Source organism: Rhinoraja longicauda, chromosome 17 (genome assembly GCF_053455715.1).
Source record: "Rhinoraja longicauda isolate Sanriku21f chromosome 17, sRhiLon1.1, whole genome shotgun sequence".
Taxonomy (NCBI): domain Eukaryota; kingdom Metazoa; phylum Chordata; class Chondrichthyes; order Rajiformes; family Arhynchobatidae; genus Rhinoraja; species Rhinoraja longicauda.
In genome coordinates, this window is record NC_135969.1 from 781370 (window position 1) to 803239 (window position 21870).

Below are 21870 nucleotides of genomic sequence, written 5' to 3' on the forward strand. Positions count from 1 at the left end.
TGACAAATAAAGCTCTGTTGAACTGTTGTTGAACTGTTGAAATGCAGAACCAATTATTTATGATTTATAAAATGCCGGAGTAACTCAGCGGGTCAGGCAGGCGGGCGGGCGGGCAGGCGGGCAGGTCAGGCGGGCGGGCGGGCAGGTCAGGCGGGCGGGCAAGGCAGGCGGGCGGGCAGGGGCCGGCGGGCAGGCAGGCAGGGCAGGGCAGGGGCCGGCGGGCAGGGCGGGTCAGGCAGGTCAGGCGGGCGGGCGGCGGGCAGGCAGGCAGGGCAGGGCAGGGCGGGTCAGGCAGGCAGGCGGGCGGGCAGGCAGGCGGGCAGGGCAGGGCAGGGGCCGGCGGGCAGGGCGGGTCAGGCAGGTCAGGCGGGCGGGCAGGGCGGGCAGGCAGGCAGGGCAGGGCGGGCAGGCCAGGGCAGGGCGGGCAGGCAGGGCAGGGCAGGGCAGGGCAGGGCGGGCAGGGCAGGGCAGGCAGGGCAGGGCAGGGCAGGGCAGGGCAGGGCGGGCAGGCAGGGCAGGGCGGGGCAGGGCGGGGCAGGGCAGGGCAGGGCGGGCAGGCAGGGCAGGGCGGGCAGGCAGGGCAGGGCAGGGCGGGCAGGCAGGGCGGGCAGGCAGGGCGGGGCAGGGCAGGGCAGGGCGGGCAGGGCGGGGCAGGGCGGGGCAGGGCGGGGCAGGGCAGGGCAGGGCGGGGCAGGGCAGGGCAGGGCGGGCAGGCAGGGCAGGGCGGGCAGGCAGGGCAGGGCGGGCAGGGCGGGCAGGGCGGGGCAGGGCGGGGCAGGGCAGGGCGGGCAGGGCGGGGCAGGGCAGGGCAGGGCGGGCAGGGCAGGGCGGGCAGGCAGGGCAGGGCGGGGCAGGGCAGGGCAGGGCGGGGCAGGGCAGGGCAGGGCGGGCAGGCAGGGCAGGGCGGGCAGGCAGGGCGGGGCAGGGCAGGGCGGGCAGGCAGGGCGGGGCAGGGCAGGGCGGGTAGGCAGGGCAGGGCGGGCAGGCAGGGCAGGGCGGGCAGGCAGGGCGGGGCAGGGCAGGGCGGGCAGGCAGGGCGGGGCAGGGCAGGGCGGGTAGGCAGGGCAGGGCGGGCAGGCAGGGCAGGGCGGGCAGGCAGGGCGGGGCAGGGCAGGGCGGGCAGGCAGGGCGGGGCAGGGCAGGGCGGGTAGGCAGGGCAGGGCAGGGCAGGCAGGCAGGCGGGCGGGTCAGGCAGGCAGGGCGGGCAGGCAGGCAGGGCGGGCAGGCAGGCAGGCAGCTTCTCCGGAGAGAAGGGATGGGTGACGTTTCGGGTCGAGAACTTTCTTCAGTCTGAAGTAGAGTCGTCACCCATTCCTTCTCTGCAGAGATGCTGCCTGCCTGCCTGCCTGCCTGTCCCGCTGAGTTACTCCAGCATTTTGTAATCGACCTTCGATTTAAACCAGCAGTTGTTTCCCACACATTTGTGATTTATTTCTTGTGGGACGTTGACGCCAGGGCGGGCGGGAGAGAGGTGCGCGTGCGCGTGCGCGGCGGCTCCGACATGGCGCCGTGAAGCACATGGCGGCGGACAGCGCGCTCCCTGCACACTCCCCCCGCCCGCCTGCCTGCCCGCTCACTGCCGCCCGGCGCTCCCCCTGCCCGGCCCGTTGCCGACCCCCTGCCCTGCCCGGCCCGCTGCTCCCCTCGTTGAGGCGTTGCCGGCGGCCATGGGCGTGCAGGGTTTCCAGGAGTACATGGAGAAGCACTGCGCCAGCGCTGTGGTGCCGGTGGAGCTACAGAAGCTGGCCCGCGGTAGCCTGGTGGGTGGAGGCCGCAACAGGCCGCCTCACTGCCCGCTGCGCCTGCTGCTCGATGCTGAGAACTGCCTGCACCGCCTGTACGGCGGCTTCTACAACGACTGGGTGAGCGGCGGGCAGTGGAACCACATGCTGAGTTACCTGGCCTCCCTGGCCAAGGCCTGCCTCAGCGGCAACATCGAGCTGGTCGTCTACTTCAACGGCGCGCTGGAGAAGCCCCGCATCCACGAGTGGGTGAAGAGGCAGATCAACGACAGGCAGACGGCCCAGCAGATCATCAGCCACGTCCACAACAAGGGCACCCCGCCGCCCAAAGTATGGTTCCTGCCCCCTGTCTGTATGAGTCACTGCATCCGCCTCGCTCTGCTCCGCTTCCGTGTGAAGGTAAATGCAGGCTCGGCCTACACGCATTCATTCACTAACCTGCACATCCCCGCCCTCGGTTCACATTCCGTGGGTTGCTCTGCTGTGGGTTTGGGTGCAACACATGTCATTCAAATTGAAGGACTCCACTCCAGGGACTTGCGGTAGCAGCAACAATTTGTTAACATTCCTGTCCCAAACTAACATTCATTAAAAAACAATCAGGCTGTCGATACTGCTCAGGATTATATCATAACAAGAAATTGTATTACTAAGCCATTGAATCGGACAACGTAAAGGTTTGCCTGTCCCGCTGAGTTACTCCAGCATTTTGTGTCTATATCAAAGTTTGTATATATCCAATCTAGTCATTGTTTTAAAAACTAAAAATAACAATGTGTTTGCAGAAATCGAAATAAAAGAGGATTGCCTTTTGATCATCATACAATCATTTTTGGTATTCCATGCATGAGGCTCTTGTATTACTTGGAGGAACTAAGCAGGTCAGGCTGTGGAAGGAAATGGACAGGCTTTCAGGTTGGTCTGCTTCTTCAGACTGACATGTTGAGGTCGTCCAGCACTTAGTATTTTGCTCAAGATTCTAGCATCTACAGTTTCCTGTGTCTCCCATGTATTACCTGTTGCCCTTTGGAAGCTGCTGTTAAGCATGTTCTAAGAGAATGACTTCCCATTAGGACAATCTTGAGGAATCTGCCCGTACTTGAGTCTGCGGCTGGCAGTGTTTACATTAGAGGCAGCTGCAGATCAACTACAGAGGTTGATGGGCCAGCAGCTTTGATCTTGTGATTGTATTGTGATAAGAACATAGAAGCAGACTATCTCACTATTTGGGCATGCTTTGCCATTTGTCAAGATCATGACTGACATACAATAAATATACAAACCTAATATCCCTAATTTCCTTAATATCCACAAATGTATCAATTTATATTATATATTGTGCAAGAAGGAACTGCTGATGCTGGTTTAATCTGAAGATAGACACAAAAAGCTGGAGTAACTCAGCAGGACAGGCAGCATATCTGGAGAGAAGGAATGGGTGACGTTTCGAGTCGAGACCCTTCTTCAGTCTGAAGAATGGTCTCTACCCGAAACCTCACCCATTCTTTCTCTCCAGAGATGCTGCCTGCCCCGCCGAGTTACTCCAGCTTTTTGTGTCTATCTTATATTTATATAGAGGACTGCCATAGTGCCAGGAGCTAATACAGGGCGAAATTTGTCAAAAGTGTTCAGGAAAGTTTACTTGTGCAATATGCAGAGGGCCTTACAAGGGAGAGGGCAATGCTTGACCTAGTTTAGTTTGAGAGATGCAGTGTGGAAATAGCCCTTTAGCCCACCGAGTTCACGCCGACTGACAATCACCCGTTCACTAGTTCTACCCTGCACACTCACGATAATTTACAGAAGCCAATTAACCTACAAACCTGCACGTCTTTAGATTATGGGACGAAACTGATGCACCCGAAGAAAACCCACCTTGTCACAGGGAGAATGTACAAACTCCATACAGCCAGCCCCTGTAGGCAGGATCAAACTCGGGTCTCTGGCACTATAAGGCAGCAACTTTACTGATGTGCCACTGTGCCACCCTAGTCTGAGGAAGTTGGGTAGGGCAAGCGGTTGATGTGTCAGTGGGCAAACATTTAGGGTCCAGCAACCACAGTTCTATTAGCTTTAAAATAGTGGTGGATAATGAAAGGGCAGATCCACAAGTTAAATTTCTGAACTGAGGCACTGTCAACTTTTATGGTATAAGGTAGGAGCTTGCAAAAGTTGATTGGAGTAGGTTGTTTGTGGGCAAAGGGATGTCAGGAAAGTGAGGTGCTTTTAAAAGTGTGATAGTGAGAGTTCAATGCACGCATGTTCCTGTTAGAGTGAAGGGAAGGCGGGTGGTAGGAAGGAAGCCTGGAAGACAACAAATGGAGGCTGCAGGAGATCAGCATTCTAAAGATGTGAGGTTTGTAGATTAATTGACTTCTGTAAATTGCCCCTGGCGTGTAGGATGCAAACGTGGAATAACATAGAACTGGTGTACGGGTAATCGATAGTCAGGGTGGACTCGGTGGGAAAAGGGCCTGTTTCCATGCTGTATCTCTAAACAAAGTGCTGGGGTTACTCAGGCAGATCTCTGGAGAACAGGATAGATGATGTTGGTCAGGCAGCGTGTCGGGAGAACATGGACAGGTGATGATTCATGTCGGGGCCTTTCTTCAGACTCAAGAAAGGTCCCGACCGACAACTTCAACTATTAACGTTCTCCAGAGATGCTGCCTGACTTGCAGCATTACTCCAACTCTTTGTGTGTTTTTTTGTAAACCAGCATCTGTAGTTCCTTGTTTCCACTTTAGTTGCAGCCCGCCGATCTGAGAAAACAGAATTAAATGTTTCATGCTGCAAGACTTTCTTTCAGCCCATTGTGAAGTTTATACAGAGGGAATAAAGGCATTGTGCTAACACAATTCAATCATGAAGAAGCAGCTCATTGCACCTGAGGTTATAGGATCGGTTTTGGCGCTAAACCAGTCAAAAAAATAATAGAGCTGATGTTTTGTTTATTGAACCGCCCTTACTGAACACCAGATGCATTGGAACAATAATTGTTGCTGTGACATTTATACGTAGATATTGAAAGTACTGATCTTGAGATGGCATATATTTTACATTTGCACACTTTCTCCAATGGCGGTGGTAGTCTTTTAGTACTTTCTCTAATGCACTGTGGTAAGAGGTAGCACAACGTATTGGAGCACAGCGTAGTCCCATGAACTATTATAAGCAGGTAATCTGCTTTACTGCAGTGTTGATACTGTTTTTTACTTTGACAGAGTTTTGGTTTACAATTCACATCTACAGATTGCTTTAACTGGATTTTTAGGCTTACCTAGCTTTTTGAAGCATTTTTTCCAAATAACATTGTAATAATGTTTGGTAGCACAGTGGTGTAGCTGTAGAGGTGCTGCTTCACAGTGTCTGGGGTTGATCCTGACCTTGGGTGCTGTCCTCTTGGAGTTTGTTCGTTCTTCCTGTGACCACTGGGGTTTTCTCCAGGTGCTCCGGTTTCCTCCCACATACCAAAGACGTGTGGCTTTGTAGGTTAATTGGCCTCTGTAAATCGTCCCTAATGTGCAGGGAGTTGATGAGAATGTTGGATTAACGGGTGATCGATGGTCAGTGTAGGCTCGGTGGGCCAAAGTGCCTGTTTCAATGCTGTTTCTTTAAACTAAATGTGTCTTGTCATTTTTAGATATTTTGAATAATAGTCCTAAACATCATTATAATGGACAGGCAGATGGTTGGAATATTGTATGTTAAATTAAATCAGTTTAGGAAAAACAAACTTTTATGGTTGAGATGTTGCAGCAGAAAGGAGTGAGAAGGATAGAGAAAACAAGAATTCCTTGGATAATCAAAGGATAGAGAGTAAAGTAGAGCAGGTAGAAAGACCATAATGGCAGATGCCAAATTGATCATGTAAATGGATACCAGGCTGATTATACAAGGCATGATCAGCAAGTTTGCAGATGACATGAGAGTGGATGGCATCGTAGATAGTGAAAAAAATTATCAAAGCTTGCAGGATTTTAATCAGTTGGGCAGGTGGGCTGAAGAATGCTTAATGGAATTTAATACAGATGTGCGAGGTGTTGAATTTTGGGAAATCAAAGCAGGGCTGGACCTACACAGTGAATAGCAGGGCTCTGGGGAGAAGAGGGATTTAGGAGTGCAGGTACATAGTCCCTTGAAAGTGGTGTCGCAGGGAGATAGGGTAGTCAAGAATGCTTGTGGCACATTGTCCTTCATTAGTCAATGTATTGAGTATAGAAGTTGGGAGGTCATGTTGCAGTTGTACAAAACATTTGTGAGGCCACATTTGGAGTATTATGTTCCGTTTAGGTTACCCTGTTAAATGAAAAGTGTTGTTAAGCTGAAAATGGTACAGGGAAGATTAACAAGGAAGTTGGCAGGACTCGGGTTGAGCAGGTTAGGATTTTATTCCTTGAAGCGCAGGAGGAAGAGGGGTGATCTTACGGAGATGCAAAAGATCATGGGTTAGATAGGGTAAATGCACGGAGAATTCCAACCAAAGTGGGGGATCAACAATCAGAGGAAATAGGCTTAAGGTGGAAGATTTAATAGGAATGTGAGGGGCAAGTTTTTGTACACCAAAGGTGATGGGTGTATGGATCGAGCTGCCAGAGGAGCTAGTTGGGGCAGGTACAATCACAACATTTAAAAAACATTTGGACAGGTACATGGACAGAATAGGTTTAGAAGAATATGAGATAAGCGCAGGCAGGCAGTGTCGATGGGGTATGTTGGTCGAATGCACGCATGAAGTGGACAAGCTGGTCTGAAGGGCCTGCTTCCATGCTGTACAGGAAGTGTAGGAAAGAACTGCAGATGCTGGTTTAAATCAAAGGTAGACACAAAAGTAGCTCAGCGGGTCAGACTGCAGTTCTGGAGATTCCTTCTCCCTAGAGATGCTGCCTCACCCGCTGAGCTACTCAAGCATTTTGTGTCTACCTTTTATGCTGTACAACTCTATGACTATAATTACAGAAAGATGGTGGAAGTAAGAAAGGATTCATCAGAAGCAAAGATCCAGTATGAATAAGCCAAAAGCATGCAATTGGCATCTAATCAGGGCAGGTGTTATTGGAGGGAGGTGGTCCACAGAGATAGTGGATTTGGTTGAGTACTTTACATTAGTCTTTACAAAGAATGAAGATGCCACTGAAGCATTAGCAGAGGAAGATATCATTACAATTCTGGAGAGGTCAAAAATGGATACAAAAAATACCAACTGAACCATCCTATCACCAACGAAGGGTCTCGACCCGAAACGTCACCCATTCCTTCTCTCCCGAGATGCTGCCTGACCTGCTGAGTTACTCCAGCATTTTGTGAATAAATCGATTTGTACCAGCATCTGCAGTTATTTTCTTATAGAGCGTGATCCTGGCCTATCATCTACCTCATTGGATACCCTCGGACGTAATCAGACTTTACGGGACTTTATCTTGCACTAAACTTTATTCCCTTTATTCTGCACGTGGCTTGAGTGTAATCATGTATAGTCTTTCCGTTGTCTGGATAGCACAATACCAAAAAAGTTTTCTCTGTATCTCGGTACGCGTGACAATCAACTAAATTAAACTAAAAGTCGACAAATAATCTAGTCCTGACGGCTTGCATCCCACATTGCTGAGGATAGAAAGGGAAGAAATCAAAAATCTTGGCCATAAATTTCCAAACATTTATAAATTGAGCAATGCCCATTGATTGCAAATATTTTAAAAAAATATATTTTTTTTTTTTTCCAGTACAACCAACATTTACAAAATAATTGCATTTGTAAGTTATTTAGCAGGTGTACAAAATAGCACACTAAGAATAACAATACAATACAACAAAACGTAGAACAAAAGTACAACAAAGATTTTTTTAAAAAAAATAGTTATAATAATTGATACAGATGATTGCAAATATGACATTTTGTTCAAAAAGCCTGGAGCTAAAAACCTAACAATTCTAAATGGATCAATTTAACCGTGATCATGTGCAAAGCTCTAGAAGCAAAATCAGGGACAGAATTAGCTTTCAGTTTAACAAGCATTAATGGGGAAAACCAGAATGAATAGTTGAACGCTAATCATGTCAAATTAAGTTTTCGTTTTAGAGATGCAGCTTAACTTTACCCTAATGAGCCCATACTGTTCAACGATTTCCTGTACACTAGTTCTATGTTATCCCAGTTTTTCATCCAACACACGAGGGGCAATTTACAGAAGCCTTTTCCAGTTGCTGGAAAGTCGACGGTAGGGCCTGTAATAGTTTGTAGACAGTGGAGAAGTGTGCATTGGGCATTACTTGTCTTCACAGTTTAGGGCACAATTTCCGAATTTGCGGATGCTGAACGAAATGTGATGAAGATTGGAATTGACTTTAGGACACTTGGGTAGGCTGGTGGAAAGGTGGCAGATCACATTTAATATTATAAGATGCGGTTCCAAAATTTGATTGGAAGAGTCAGAAGAGGACATGCAGAGAGCTTAACTTTAAACGGGATACAATGGTGGGCAGCACAGTGGCACAGTTGTTAGAGCTGCTGCCTCACAACATCAGAGACCCAAGCTCAATTCTGACCTCGGTTGCTGTCTGTGTGGAGTTTGCACGACCTCCCTATGACAGCGATGTGCTCCGGTTTCCTCCCACTTCCCAAGGTCATGCGGGTTTATATCTTAATTGGCCTCTAAAATTGTGTTAAAGCCTTACAAGTTGATATCCAGAAATCGAGGAATCTTGCTTCCCGGGATAAAAGACATCAATTACGTGTATAGACTGCATAGGCACTGGTTTCTTTTTCTTGGAACAGCGAAGGTTGTGAGGGGATCTGATAGAAATATTTAAAGTAATGGTGGATATGGCAAGATAAAGCTTTTCCCTTGGATGAAAGGGTTAAGAGCTATGGTATAGCAACAAAGGAAGAAAAACCAAAAGGTAAACTTTTCATACAGTGAGTTTTCAGGGACTAGAATTTACGGTATAAAAGGAAAGGTTTCACAGGGCTTTGTAACACAGGAGAATCTGGTAGAGCAACAAAGGCAAAAAAACCCAAAAGGTAAACTTTTTATACAGTGAGTTTTCAGGGACTAAAATTCACGGTATAAAAGGAAAGGTTTTACAGGGCTTTGTAACACAGGAGAATCTGGTTTGTTGGATTGTTTTTTAAATGTTTAAACATTTGGCTTAATGTATGTTATGCAAAATATGTTTCATAAACCTGGATATCCTGGAGATGTCCACAGTTAGTGCAGACCATTTGACATGCATTTTGTGTCTGAATAAAGTGGCACCACTGTTGTATGAGATATTTGGCGATTTATGTTTCCAAAGAACAGCACAGTGACACGTCCTTCGGACCACAATGTCTGTGCTGACCATCTTGCCAAATTCAATTCTTACCTACCTGCACACAATCCATTTCCCTCCATTGCCTGCATATCTATGTACCTATCCAAAAGTCTCTTAAATGCCTATTATTATCTGCTTCCACCACCACCCATAAATACAGGAGAGGTGCCGTAAGTCTGGAGGTTGGTAAATGTTGTACCTCTTTTCAAGAAGGGCGACAGGGGAAATGCTGGGAACTATAGGCCGGTGAGCTTAGCACCTGTAGTTGGTAAGATACTGGAGAGTATTCTGAGGGATAGGATATACAGGCATTTGGATGGGCTAGGACTGATTAGGGACAGTCAGCATGGTTTTGTACGTGGGAGGTCGTGTATCACAAATCTGATTGATTTTTTTGAGGACGTGACCAAAAAGGTTGATGAGGGCAGAGCTGTAGATGTTGTGTACATGGACTTCAGTAAGGCGTTTAACAAGGTTCCACATGGTAGGCTGCTCTGGAAGGTTAGATCGCATGGGATCCATGGAGAGATAGCTGAATGGATAGCAAATTGTCTCCATGGAAGGAAGCAGAGGGTGATGGTGGAAGGTTGCTTCTCAGACTGGAAGCCTGAGACTAGTGGTGTGCCTCAGGGTTCGGTGCTGGGCCCGTTATTGTTTGACATCTACATCAATGATTTGGATGAAAACATACAGGGCAAGATTAGCAAGTTTGCTGATGATACAAAAGTGAGTGGTTTTGCAGATAGTGAAGATGGTTGTGAACGATTGCAGCAGGATCTGGATCGATTGGCCAGGTGGGCTGAGGAATGGTTGATAACATAGAACTTGCCCTCTTTTTTTTAAAAAACTCCCTTGCATCTCCTTTAAACATTCCCCCTCTCACCATGCGGTATGCTCTAGTATTTGATGTTTCCATCCTGAGAAAAGGGCTTTCATTGTCTACAGCAATCCCGTGAACCGTTGAAGAAGGACTCGTTGGTGCACACGGGCGGCATCCGCACCTAATTTTAAGGCGAAATGACACAAAGTGCTGGTGTAACTCAGCAGACTGAATCAATCTGAAGAAGGGTCCCAACGTCACCTAGCCAGGTTCATCAGCGATGCTGCCTGACCTGCTCAGTTGTTCCAGCACTTTGTGTATAAACTATCATCTGTAGTTCTTTGTTTCAACTACATACAATGATAATACCTTGGTCGGTTATAACAGACAACCACCAATAATGGACACCATTCCCCACTGTGATCCGTTATAACGAGTGTTTACTGTACTGCCAATGTGACGTTACCAAATTCCTATAACGCTGCATCATGAATTCTTGACTCTTGTACTCAATGCCCTGACCCATGATGGTAAGCATATCATACGTCTGCTTTACCACTCTATTTATTTGCGTTGCCAATTTCAGGGAGTTATGAACTTGGACTCCAAGATCCCCTTACATATCAATGTTGTTAAGAGTCCTGACAGTTTTTGTGTATTTGACCCTTGCTTTGAACATTCAAAAGATGAACACCTCACACTTGCTTGGATTAAAGTCCATCTGTCATTTCTCTGCACATTTCATTGGCTGATATATTTGCCATCCTATGAGTAAATCAGTTATACATCCATATGACTAAGTCACTGTTACTCCTGTGCATCTTATTCTTTTGGATTAGCCTACCATTGAGGACTTTATCAAATGCCTTACTAAATCCATGTAGTTAATCCATTCCCCTATGCTCATTGATCACCTTCGTCACCACCTCCAATAGCTTCCCTACTACTAACGTTTCCCCCCACCACCATATAATTCCCTGCATTCTCTCTACTTCCCTTTGTAAATAATGGAACATCATTAGCTACTCTCTAGTCCGTCAGGATCTCTGTCAAGCCTCCTGCAAGCTCCTCTCCTCCCTCAGTACTCCGGCATAGATCTCATCAGGCCCAGGGGCTTCAAGAGCCCCAACATCACCTTCTTAACCTTGAACAGCCCTTGCATATTAGTATTGTCCACATTGATCTCACTGTCCTTCCTGTCCTCTTTCTTGGTAAAAACAGATGCAGTGTACCTGCTTAGTACCTCGCCTATATCGTCTGACTCTGAGCACAAATTCCCATGTATAAGGTCTCATGAAAGTTTAATATACTTTCTCTGATTCAGAATCTGATGGGACGCACGTAATATTCCCCATCAATTAATCCAATTTACGCTTGCTTTGTGTCAGTTTAATAACCATTATAGAATCTTCAATATTTCACTATTTTAATCCAACTGAATACTCAATTTGAACATCACAAAAATAGGTGACACAAGGAAATGCAGATGTTGAAATTTTGAGCAAAAGACAAAGTGCTGGAGTAACCCAGTGTGTCAGACAGAATCAGTGAAAGAAGTGGATGGACAATGTTTTGGGTTAGGACCCCACCCCTCCCAAACCTTCCGAATTTGGCGGAAAGTTTCCACTTTCTTATTTCATTTCCACCATTCCGATTTCACCTCACATTTTTCCGCAAAACTGTCGGTAATTGCAATTTGTCAATTCGGCCGCTAGTGGTCGCTAGGGATTACGCGATAAATCCCCCGCTTCCTGGAAGTCTCCCCGAAAATGTGGCACCTCGGCTGGGTAAGGCAGCCAATCTCGGCCTCATCGGGACTTCCATGGCCGATCGGTGGGTTGAATTTGCAACCTGCGGCCGGGGCTCTGGAACTCCAGCCCAGCTGGAGCCAGCACATCTATCCCCATAGCCGACTTCCTTGGCCGGCTGGATAAACCAGCAAAGCTCTGGAACCAAGAGTGCCAGAAAATCAGTGGTGGAACTGTAATGAGAAAAAAAAATATTTAAGTGCGAGATTATATAACTATATTAATTAAGATGGGATTAAAATATAAAACACAGCTGAAAAGCCAATTACCACCTTTTTGGGCTGATTATCAATTAATGTGCGAATTTACTTCAACAAGTGCTTCCGTATGCTTAGTCGAGTCGCATATATCAACTCTTTCTTCATAACTTAGTCATACATTTTATGACCATTGTTCTTTTATTCAATACCAAGAGAATTGGGATTTGTAATGAAAAAGCAAAATAGAAAAAACAAAACAAAACAATTTTTTCTTTGTGTTGCAAAAGGTATTTCTGTTCAATAACTTTCTATAAATAGCAGAATATACTCATGATAGGTCTGACATTGTACATGTAGTCCAAGAACTACAGACTGTTGGAAATAATAGTCGTTTTTCACACATGAATGTAGCACAGCGCATTTGGCGTGCATACTTTTTTTTTTGCTGAAAAGTTGCATTACGTGCCATATTATGAATCTTGATGTAAAATTCTGAATTTTGGACATCAAAATTATGAATTTGTAAAATCAAATGTTGGGATGTCTGGGACCCTTCAGGCTGATTGTGGTAGGGAGCTGAAAAGTGAGGTGGGGGTGGGGTGGGACAAAGCAAAGTGATAGGTGGATACAGGTGAGGGGGTATGATTGACATTTCCTTTGTGCATTCATCAGTGGCTTGTCTCTTCACGTATTAAAACTTCCACTGTCTTTACTGTGTTTTAAGTAGGAAGTATAGGTAATCTAGGTAAGATGTTAGGCTTCAAAAAATGTTTAGCAAGAGACCAATGTTATGGGAGCCTTCTGCGCTGCTGATGCATGCCATCATTCTTGTGGCACTCTTTCCACACATGCAGTTGAATGAGGCTGTTCATTATTTCATTGGTTTAATACCTCTGATACTGACGCATCGCAAGATAACGTGGCTGGTGCAAAATTTATGTTGCATCTAGCATCCTCATGTGGCTATCACGTTTTGCTTTGGTCATTGTAGGGGAATTGTACAATGGGAAATGTTAATGTCAGAAAGGAACCCTGTGTACTTGTTAGTTGTTCAAGCTCATTAGTTGTTTGCTTTACTATTTTGATCTTGCACGTTTTGCTTAAATGTACACATTTTTGTGTGTTTCTTTCCATTCCAGGTGTCCCTAATGTAGCAACTAAAATAGCTTTTAATGAAAAGTTATGCTAGATTTAGCTGATGCCCTCATTTTCACAGGATCGTGGACCATACATAATTCATTTGCTTTGGAAATTGGAAACAATTAGATGGCAAATATACCAAGTCACTGAGGATATTTTGGTTGGAATGTGAAATATCTAGAAATTGTTAGCACACCACACTTGCAGGGCAAAAATAACTTAATATTACTTTGTTTTTTATTGTAAAATTGCCGGTACAAATGTAACAGTTAACATGAAGCTATTACATCAATTTGTTTGTAACTGTAGAGGTGCCAGTATGCCATACCAACACGTACCATCAACACAAGTGCTGGTTATACTGTTATAACACCCTCCTCAGTTGCTTGTTTCACTGTTTTAATTATTTTGCTTATGTATTTGAACCATGTAGAGAGAGTGCTTCTAAGCCAAGTGCGACAGATTTTAGATTTATCTGTCTGATCAGACAGTATCTTTGAAGAGTGATACAATTAATGATTGAGTTTGGGGACTTTATCATTTGCGATCAATGGTCACTAATCCTGAAATGTTAGCTCTGTTTCTATCAATATTGTTTGACTAAACCTTCTTCACCATCTCACTGTTAGAAACCACTTTCCTTATCACATCTACCTCAATTACAACAGCACAAAGAAGGTCAAAAACATGACATTCTCTGAGAGAATTGGCTAGATTTTTAGTTCTGATTAGTTTACATTTTAAGAAATGAAAAATGTGCAATCATTCAAATTCCTTAGATATTTGCCTTGGCCGACTACTCCTCCAGATTATCTTGCAAAATTTCCAAAGGTTGCAAAATGTACCTCTTGAATATTTCCCCATAAGGATATTTCCAGGCGAAGAGTGGAAAAGGTTCAAAATGAATATAGAATGGTGAATCATGTTGCAAATGTACGCATCTGTTTAAAACGCCAAGACAATGCTCACTTGTGTCCTCGCTCTGTGGAAAAAGAATTTTGTGTAGCTTAATTCTTAAACCAATCATGTAATTTGATGAAGCCCCGTGGATTATGTCCGACAAGCACGAGCAGCCCTCCTATTCATGATGTCAAGAAAACATTGAACATTGAAACACAAAACATGTATGTTATGGGCACTCCGTTAGAATGCAATAGGTGTAGGTGGGGGAAATTTAAAGCTAATGATTGAAACAATTATTTCTGATTAAATTCTAATTTACTTAATACATTTATTTTAGATGACTATCATTTATGTGGCACAGGGATGGGGGAAGACAGAGGGGGAAAAATAATTAGAAGATGAAATGCTAAGGACCATGGTTATAGTTTTATTACATAGATCATCAGGGAGAATGAAGTTGGCTTAGACAGCCTATCTGTTGAGAAATGATGATCAAGAACTAAAAGAGAAAAAGGCAGTGACCATTTTGTGAAGATCTACATTGAGCTCTAATTACTCCAAATCCAGATGTTTTCCAGTTTTGGACCGGGGGAGGAGGGTGAAACTGAAATACTTGCATTGGAACTGTAGTCTTTATTTTTTAGATGCACTTCCAGTATTTAGCAATTGTTTACCCCTTGTTGATGCATGGAGGTCATTTTTACAATTTTCTCAAGATGTCACCCTCCTACTGAGCTCAATTTTAAATAAAATAGATAATTAAATAAAATAGACAAAAGATAATAGGCGCAGGAGTAGGCCATTCGGTCCTTTGAACCAGCACCGCCATCCACTGTGATTATGGCTGATCATCCACAATCAGTCAATTTCAAAAGTCCGGGAGCAGAGCAAGGACGCCCGTTGGCTGAGCACTAAAGTAAGTGCTAGTTTAAGTGAGAAGTCAGGTAAATTGGACAATCAGGCAATTTAATTGGTAATATAAGCAATACTTGCAAAAGGGTGCAGCCCTGTTCAGGTGCAGCCCAGTGAGGGAAGTGCCCAGTGAGAAAAGTGCGAGTCTTTGGCTGCGAGTCTTCGGCGAGGAGGCTGAGGTGAGGAGGATACCATTGTTTTAAGCCAGAGCTGGTTATAGGCACAAGGTGATGGCGGAAAAGTTGGTGCGGTGTGTTTCCTGCAGGATGTGGGAAGACAGGGACGTCGCTGGAGCTTCTGGGAGCTACACCTGCAAGAACTGTGTCCAGGTGCAGCTCCTGAATGGACATGTGGTGGAGTTGCAGAGGCAGTTGGATGACCTCAGGGCCATCCGAGAATGCGAGAGTTTCCTCGACAGGACCTATTGTGAGGCTGTCACGCCAAGGGTCCAGGTCGAGCGAAGGTGGGAGACTGTTTCAGGGGGGAGTGGACGTGGACTACAGGAGACCCCGGTGGCTGTGCCTATTGCAAATAGGTATACCCTCTTGGGAACTGTCGGGGCAGAAGACGTTTCCAGTCCGAGTGGCGGACCTGTTGGCAAGGATACTCGACAGGGGAGACCGAAGTCTGGAAGAGCCGTAGTGGTCGGTGACTCCATAGTCCGAGGGACGGACAGAAGATTCTGTGGCAGCAGGAGGGACTTGAGGATGGTCTGTTGCCTCCCTGGTGCCAGGGTTCAACACATCACAGACCGGCTTCAGAAAATCCTAGTGAGGGAAGGCGATCAACCTGAAGTCGTTGTGCACGTGGGCACGAATGACGTCGGGCGGAAGAGGAAGGAGGTGCTACAGCGGGAGTTTAGAGAGTTGGGAAAAGCACTGAGAAGTAGGACGTCGAAGGTGGTTATCTCTGGACTGCTACCGGTACCTCGTGCTGGTGAGGCCAGGAACAGAGAGATAGAGGGTATGAATTTATGGCTGAGGGGCTGGTGCAGAGAGCAGGGATTTAGATTTCTGGACCACTGGGATCTCTTCTGGGCTAGGGGTGACTTGTACAAAAGGGACGGGTTGCATCTTAACAGCAGGGGGACAAACATTCTGGCAGGCAGGTTTGCTAGTGTGACACCTGTGGCTTTAAACTAAGTAGTGGGGGGGAGGGGTTAACAAATTGTGAATATGAAGATGAGGTCAAAGGGAATACAGGAGATATTGCAAAAGACTCTCGGAAGAATGGGAACAGAAGTTCTAGAGCGGAAAAGAAATTAAGGGCAGGGCCAATTGTGAACGATGTGAGAGAGGAGGTAAATACAGAAGTTAAAGTGTTGTACTTAAATGCGCGTAGTATAAAAAATAAAGTGGATGAGCTTGAGGCTCAGTTAGTCATGGGCAAGTATGATGTTGTAGGGATCACTGAGACATGGTTACAAGAGGACCAGGGCTGGGAACTGAATATTCAGGGGTACACAACGTATAGAAAAGACAGACAGGTGGGCAGAGGGGGTGGGGTTGCTCTGATGGTAAGGAATGATATTCATTCCCTTGCAAGGGGTGACATAGAATCAGGAGATGTTGAATCAGTATGGATAGAAATGAGAAATTGTAAGGGTAAAAAGACCCTAATGGGAGTTATCTATAGGCCCCCAAACAGTAGCCTCGACATAGGGTGCAAGTTGAATCAGGAGATAAAATTGGCGTGTCAAAAATGTAATGCTACGGTGGTTATGGGAGATTTCAACATGCAGGTAGACTGGGAAAATCAGGTTGGAAATGGACCCCAGGAAAGAGAATTTGTAGAGTGCCTTCGAGATGGATTCTTAGAACAGCTTGTACTGGAGCCTACCAGGGAGAAGGCAATTCTGGATTTAGTGTTGTGTAATGATCCTGATCTGATAAGGGGACTAGAGGTAAAAGAGCCATTAGGAGGCAGTGATCACAACATGATAAGTTTTACTCTGCAAATGGAAAGGCAGAAGGGAAAATCGGAAGTGTCGGTATTACAGTATAGCAAAGGGGATTACAGAGGCATGAGGCAGGAGCTGGCCAAAATTGATTGGAAGGAGGCCCTAGCAGGGAAGACGGTAGAACAGCAATGGCAGGTATTCCTGGGAATAATGCAGAGGTTGCAGGATCAATTTATTCCAAAGAGGTGGAAAGACTCTAAGGGGAGTAAGAGACACCTGTGGCTGACGAGGGAAGTCAGGGACAGCATAAAAATTAAGGAGAGGAAGTATAACATAGCAAAGAAGAGTGGGAAGACAGAGGATTGGGACTCTTTTAAAGAGCAACAAAAGTTAACTAAAAAGGCAATACGGGGAGAAAAGATGAGGTACGAGGGTAAACTAGCCAATAATATAAAGGAGGATAGCAAAAGTTTTTTTAGGTACGTGAAGAGGAAAAAAATAGTCAAGGCAAATGTGGGTCCCTTGAAGACAGAAGCAGGGGAATTTATTATGGGGAACAAAGAAATGGCAGACGAGTTAAACCGTTACTTTGGATCTGTCTTCACTGAGGAAGATACACACAATCTCCCAAATGTTCTAGGGGCCGGAGAACCTAGGGTGATGGAGGAACTGAAGGAAATCCACATTAGGCAGGAAATGGTTTTGGGTAGACTGATGGGACTGAAGGCTGATAAATCCCCAGGGCCTGATGGTCTGCATCCCAGAGTACTTAAGGAGGTGGCTCTAGAAATAGTGGAAGCATTGGAGATCATTTTTCAATGTTCTATAGATTCAGGATCAGTTCCTGTGGATTGGAGGATAGCAAATGTTATCCCACTTTTTAAGAAAGGAGGGAGAGAGAAAACGGGTAATTATAGACCAGTTAGTCTGACATCAGTGGTGGGGAAGATGCTGGAGTCAATTATAAAAGACGAAATTGCTGAGCATTTGGATAGCAGTAACGGGATCATTCCGAGTCAGCATGGATTTACGAAGGGGAAATCATGCTTGACAAATCTACTGGAATTTTTTGAGGATGTAACTAGGAAAATTGACAAGGGAGAGTCAGTGGATGTGGTGTACCTCGACTTTCAGAAAGCCTTCGACAAGGTCCCACATAGGAGATTAGTGGGCAAAATTAGGGCACATGGTATTGGGGGTAGGGTACTGACATGGATAGAAAATTGGTTGACAGACAGAAAGCAAAGAGTGGGGATAAATGGGTCCCTTTCGGAATGGCAGGCAGTGACCAGTGGGGTACCGCAAGGTTCGGTGCTGGGACCCCAGCTATTTACGATATACATTAATGACTTAGACGAAGGGATTAAAAGTACCATTAGCAAATTTGCAGATGATACTAAGTTGGGGGGTAGTGTGAATTGTGAGGAAGATGCAATAAGGCTGCAGGGTGACTTGGACAGGTTGTGTGAGTGGGCGGATACATGGCAGATGCAGTTTAATGTAGGTAAGTGTGAGGTTATTCACTTTGGAAGTAAGAATAGAAAGGCAGATTATTATCTGAATGGTGTCAAGTTAGGAGGAGGGGGAGTTCAACGAGATCTGGGTGTCCTAGTGCATCAGTCAATGAAAGGAAGCATGCAGGTTCAGCAGGCAGTGAAGAAAGCCAATGGAATGTTGGCCTTCGTAACAAGAGGAGTTGAGTATAGGAGCAAAGAGGTCCTTCTACAGTTGTACCGGGCCCTGGTGAGACCGCACCTGGAGTACTGTGTGCAGTTTTGGTCTCCAAATTTGAGGAAGGATATTCTTGCTATGGAGGGCGTGCAGCGTAGGTTCACTAGGTTAATTCCCGGAATGGCGGGACTGTCGTATGTTGAAAGGCTGGAGCGATTGGGCTTGTATACACTGGAATTTAGAAGGATGAGGGGGGATCTTATTGAAACATATAAGATAATTAGGGGATTGGACACATTAGAGGCAGATAACATGTTCCCAATGTTGGGGGAGTCCAGAACAAGGGGCCACAGTTTGAGAATAAGGGGTAGGCCATTTAGAACGGAGATGAGGAAGAACTTTTTCAGTCAGAGGGTGGTGAAGGTGTGGAATTCTCTGCCTCAGAAGGCAGTGGAGGCCAGTTCGTTGGATGCTTTCAAGAGAGAGCTGGACAGAGCTCTTAAGGATAGCGGAGTGAGGGGGTATGGGGAGAAGGCAGGAACGGGGTACTGATTGAGAGTGATCAGCCATGATCGCATTGAATGGCGGTGCTGGCTCGAAGGGCTGAATGGCCTACTCCTGCACCTATTGTCTATTGTCTATTGTCTAGTACCCCGTTCCTGCCTTCTCCCCATATCCATTGACTCCGCTATCTTTAAGAGCTCTATCTAACTCTCTCTTGAAAACATCCAGAGAATTGGCCTCCATTGCCTTCTGAGGCAGAGAATTCCACAGATTCATAACTCTCTGAGTGAAAAGGTTTTTCCTCATCTCCGTTCTAAATGGCCTACCCCTTATTCTTAAACTGTGGCCCCTGGTTCTGGACTCCCCCAACATCGGAAACACGTTTCCTGCTTTTAGCGTGCCCAATCCCTTAATAATCTTATATATTTCAATAAGATCCCCTCTCATCCTTCTAAATTCCAGTGTATATAAGTCCAGTCGTTCCATTCTTTCAACATACGACAGTCCCGCCATCCTGGGAATTAACCTAGTGAACCTACGCTGCACTCCCTCAGTAGCAAGAATGTCCTTCCTCAAATTTGGAGACCAAAACTGCACACCATACACCATATGTGGTCTCACTACGGCCCTGTACAACTGCATAAGGACCTTTTTGCTCCTATACTCAACTCCTCTTGTTAATCCTAATGCTTATCCTAATCCTAGAATGCTTATAATAATGCTAACTGTGCCAATCTCTCGCATTCAGTCAGACAATGTTTACAATTGTGCATTGTGAAGGATTATATCAAACAATAGGTCAGCACAGTTGATAGTGCTGTTGCCTTACTGCGCGAGAGAGCCAGGTTCAAGCTTGTGTGGAGTTTGCGTTCTCCCTGTGACCATGTGTGTTTTCACTGTGTGCTCTCGTTCCCCCCACATCACCAAGATGTGCAGGTTTGTAGGTTAATTGGGCTCTGCAAATTACCCCTAGTGTGTAGGGAGTAAATGTAAAAGCGGGATAACCTAGACTCCTATGAAAGGGTGATGGATAGTCGCAATGTCCTTGATGGGCCGGTTTCCATGGTGTATCCCTCTCAATTTAATTTGGGGACAGAGTATTTATTAGGGGTGCACATATTGATTTGTTCTCCAACCGTTTAATAATAAGGATTGTCTTCCTGAAAGTTCACGTTGAAGGGTGGCATTGATGATACTGCTCCCTCACTACTGAGGCTCGGCTTCAGTTTTGAGCTGGGGTTTCCTTCCACATTGCAAGAATGTGCTGATAGGTTAATTGGCGACTGTAAATTGCCCTTAATGTAGTCAGGGAATTTGAGGGGGGTGTGATAGTTAATGGGAAGAATGTATTACAGGGTAGTGGGATATGTCCTATTACCATTATAGACAAAGTAGGCCCAAATGCCCTCCTATGTCGTAAGAAAATATCACAAATCTAAGGTTCCCCATTTACATGTAGGACCACCGATGTATCTCAGGCACTTCGATCATTGAACATTCCGTGGATTCCATCTGTAGTGAATTGTTTAGCATCAATGATTTAGAGGATTCAAGAACATATTCTCAAGGGAACAGTGGTTAGTTGATTGAATTTGTTATGTTGAAGTTTAGCAATGTAACCCGAGGTCATATTTTTAATGTGACACAAATCTTGATTAGCATTGTGGACCTAACAAAGCTGGTCTGAATTTCTGCTTTTTTAGCAGTACACAAAGTTGAAACTAGTGCAAGTAATTTCATCAATTTTTCTTACTATAGTGTTTTGAATAATCAAATGTATTGAATTGTTATATGCACCAGGAGCAAAAAATGACAATTTTACTTGCTGCAACTTTACAGGCACATTAAACACAGCAATGCAACAAATAAGTATATAATAAATTATCAATTGTTCTAACTAAACGAGACCACGCAAGTCAAAGTATGTCATGCATCCTCAGTAGTGCAAAGTCCTAAAGTAGTTTAGTGCTGAGGTAGTGTTACGCTTAGGGTTGTGCAGGGTGGTTCAGGGCCTGATGATTGATGGGAAGAAGCTGTTCTTGAACCTGGTTTCCTCGGTTCTTGTACTACTTTCCCAATAGCAGTGAGTTGAAAGCATGGCGAGGCTAGTGTGATATCAGCTACCTTCTTCAAGCAGTGCTTCCTGTAGGTTCCTTCGATGGTGGGGAGGTTAATAACTGCTGAGCAATTTCTGCTTCTCCTTAATTCCTGATCATTCGAATGACCAAAACCAGGACACAATGTTCTCTACTGCACACCACAAACTTCTGAGGAATTGGTTAGTTTTCGTTGTAATTGCATCAATGTGCTGGGACCTTTAGTTTAGTTATAATAAACAAAACTAAACCATGACAGATCATCAGAGATGTGTATGCCCAGGAACTTGAAGCGACTGACTCTCTCCACTGCCAATGAAGACTGGTGTCTGGTCCCTCAGCTTTGCCTCCTGATGGATATGTGTGCCCAGGAACTTGAAGCCACTGACTCTCTCCACTGCCAATGAAGACTGGTGTATGGTCCCTCAGCTTTCCCTTCCAGACGTCAACAATTCACTCCTCGGTCTTGCCAATATTGAGGGCAGGATTGTTGTTCTGGTACCAACCAACCTAATTATCGATCTCCCATCTGTAAGCAGACTCTTCATTGTTGGCCCAATGACTGTGGTATTGTTGCAAATTTAAAGATGGCGTAGCTGTGTCGGAGTTATGGGCATATAGAGAGAGTAGAGGACAGAATGAGCAGGTAGCCTTGACTTGCCCTTGTGTGGATGGTCAGTGAGAAGAGGTGCTGTTGCAATTCATAGATTGAGATCTACTGATGAGGAAGTCGAGGATCCAGTTGTATAGAGAGAAGTATGGACCCAGTTCCCTGAAATCGGCAATGAGTTTGGAAGGGATGTTGGTATTGACGGTATTATCATATCATATCATATATATACAGCCGGAAACAGGCCTTT

The 21870-nt window shown here is 45.6% G+C and overlaps 1 protein-coding gene across 1 annotated transcript in view; it reads left to right on the forward strand.

Moving 5' to 3' along the window:
• Positions 1-1495: 1495 nt before the first annotated feature.
• LOC144601679 (constitutive coactivator of PPAR-gamma-like protein 1 homolog) overlaps positions 1496-21870 on the forward strand; it is a 162133-nt gene continuing 141758 nt past the window's right edge. The window contains exon 1 of the mRNA XM_078413918.1: positions 1496-2141. Coding sequence (XP_078270044.1) covers positions 1668-2141 — 474 coding nt within the window. The 5' untranslated portion in view covers positions 1496-1667. The remainder of the gene's footprint in view (positions 2142-21870) is intronic.